This window comes from Myotis brandtii, unplaced genomic scaffold (genome assembly GCF_000412655.1).
Source record: "Myotis brandtii unplaced genomic scaffold, ASM41265v1 scaffold199, whole genome shotgun sequence".
Classification (NCBI taxonomy): Eukaryota; Metazoa; Chordata; class Mammalia; order Chiroptera; family Vespertilionidae; genus Myotis; species Myotis brandtii.
The window spans coordinates 3,125,261-3,127,914 of record NW_005357414.1 but is presented as its reverse complement, the minus strand read 5'-3'; the positions used below and the strand labels follow the sequence as shown (position 1 = coordinate 3,127,914).

The following is a 2,654-nucleotide window of genomic DNA, read 5'->3' as shown; positions in this document are numbered from 1 at the left end:
AAATACTGATGAGTGGACCCTCAATGGTAGGGAGGCAGCCCTCCTTTGCTGGTGTTAATAAGTGCTATGGTCAGAACTGGAACTTGAGTCACAATTCAAAAGGTAATTCTGAGTAGAGGAATTATTAGTGATTTTCTCTTTATTTTTTGTTTTCTACAATAAATGTATTCCTTTTTTGTATTAATTTTATAATCAGAAAAAAATAAAATTTTCATGATCTAGATAAAGTCTTTTTCTGGCTTATTTATCTCCAATCAGCTAATGAATTTTCATTCTGGATAAACTCTTTTGCTCTATGACAAATCTGAAAGCTTCTCTGATTTTTTTTTATTTCTTTCCATCCCTGCACCATACTTATTTCATTTAACCTCTGCAGACCCATTTTCCTGAGTTAATGACCATCTTTCCTATTAAACTTTTGATGTCAGTATGGTTAAATCTCACTTCATCACTGATATGTTTTTTACTTTTACAAGAAAACATGAGATTACATAACCATATGTAATATAAATTCAGAATGATTTGTGTTTTATCACTCATATCCTAAAGGTTTCCCACATTAGTGGATACTGTATATTTTGTATTATTAAATTATTCTTCTCTATATAGTTGTTTGATCCTTCTGATTCTCAATCATTACTGTGCTTGAAAATTCATAAATGACCTTACCTTTCATTCTTTTTTAACTGCAGGGGGAGAGAGGATTTCCAGGTTTGGAAGGCCATCCAGGTTTGCCTGGATTTCCAGGTCCAGAAGGGCCTCCAGGACCTCAAGGACAGAAGGTATGTGCCAAGTTGCCAACCAGTAATACCAGAGGAAGTTGAAGGCTATGCTGTTATTCAACACTTCTTGGGCAAGAAGTTGAGGCCAGCTTTTTGTGCTTCCAAAGGTGAAGTAGTGTCATTAATGACTTCACTAGAGGTAAAGGACAGGGTACAAACTATATTTTCTAATTGAATGACCCTGACATCTAGAAAAGTTGCCTGGAGCGGACACATGAGGAGATAGTAATATCACATGACAAATCTCGGAAGTAACTAGAGTCTACCTGGTTTTGGAGTTATCTTTTTATTCTACATAGTGTGATATACTTAATGGGAGGGACTGGGCGCAAAGGCACCCTGAAATTTTACCAGTAAAATTTGGCATAAAGGTGAAGTTGAGATAGAATAAAATGATGCTAAAGGAAAAATGAAAATAGAATGTAGACCACTAATTCCAAAATAAAATAAAGAGAAAATAAAATGATACTTTTTTTTCAAAAAAGGTAAAATAGTAGTAGTAATAATACTGATTCAAAATAAAAATATAATAATTATGAAGGTAAAATCAATTTAGGAAAAAAGAAAAAAATAATTTCTTAAGTAAAAGATGAACAAATAAAAATGCAGCTGCTTAGTGCTAGGGGAAAAAAAACAACAACGCAGTGCCAGAGGGTAAAAGTTGCGAGTTCGCACACTTACTCTGGCTCTTTTTTTCTCTTTAAATCCTTGCTTTTGATTACTAAGCCCAATACATAGGATCACCCAATTGGGGACACCCTAAGAGACTGCAGGAGAAAGTTGTTTCTGTGGAACCTGGGGATCAGAGCGGGGAGAACCAGCTCTGGGGCAGTCCATTCTAACAAACCAGTATTAAGTGCGACAGGGAAAACAAAAGCTAAATACTGGCTAGAGAGGATTTATAGCCTTGGAGGTCAATCCAGAAAAATTACCACCCAGGGGCTGAATCACAAATTGACCCTTGTGTAAACTCAAATAAAGGAGTCTAAGAAACAAAAAAATACTGCCTGCTTGAAAATCAGGACTGTGGCTTACAATACAGAGGAACAGTGGAACGCAGGGAACTTCAATACTGTCCTGACTACCTACAGGAAACAGGCGTGACAAACAGAACAGTAGAGGAAGTGAATGACTTTCACTACTGTGCATTTTTATTTGTTCATCTTTTACTTAAGAAACTATTTTTTTCTTTTTTCCTAAATTGATTTTACCTTCATAATTATTATATTTTTATTTTGAATCAGTATTATTACCACTACTATTTTACCTTTTTTTTAAAAAAAGTATCATTTTATTTTCTCTTTATTTTATTTTGCAATTAGTGGTCTACATTCTATTTTCATTTTTCCTTTAGCATCATTTTACTCTATCTCAACTTCACCTTTACGCCAACACTCTCTTCCTCACTTTTCCCATTTGGTTGTTCTGTTTCTCTTACCCTATTCCTGCTTTAGATTTTACTTATCCCTTCTTTTTACCCCTGTTAAAAAAATAATCCTACTTATATATTCAATTTCTGATCCCCTGCTCTAAGTCCATATGCACCTCTCTCTTTTCTTTCTTCACTATCTAAATTTTTTCTCTTTTTTTCTCTCTTCCCTTTTATTGCTGTTGTTGTTATTGTGTTTTTGTTTTGTTTTGTTTTGTTATAGGTTTTTCTGTTTTGTTTTGTTTTGCTTGCTTTCTCTTTGTCCTATTGTTGTTTGCTAGATTGTTGACTAGATTGGTTTTTTTTTTTGCTTGTTTGTGAGATTGTTTCTCTTTGTTGTTTCTGTTTATTTTTTGCTTCTGTTTTTCCTCTCCTTGCTTGTTATTAGTTGTTGTTTGTAGTTTGCATTCATCTCTGGGTGTTTGTTGTTTTCTTTTTTTGGA

General features: G+C 33.9%; 1 protein-coding gene across 2 annotated transcripts in view; it reads left to right on the top strand.

Annotated features, from left to right (window-relative positions):
- Positions 1-2,654, top strand: part of COL4A5 (collagen, type IV, alpha 5) — a 329,573-nt gene that overhangs the window by 161,659 nt on the left and 165,260 nt on the right. For both annotated transcript variants that reach the window (XM_005865212.2, XM_005865213.2), the window contains exon 3: positions 693-782. In XM_005865212.2, coding sequence (XP_005865274.1) covers positions 693-782 — 90 coding nt within the window. The remainder of the gene's footprint in view (positions 1-692; positions 783-2,654) is intronic.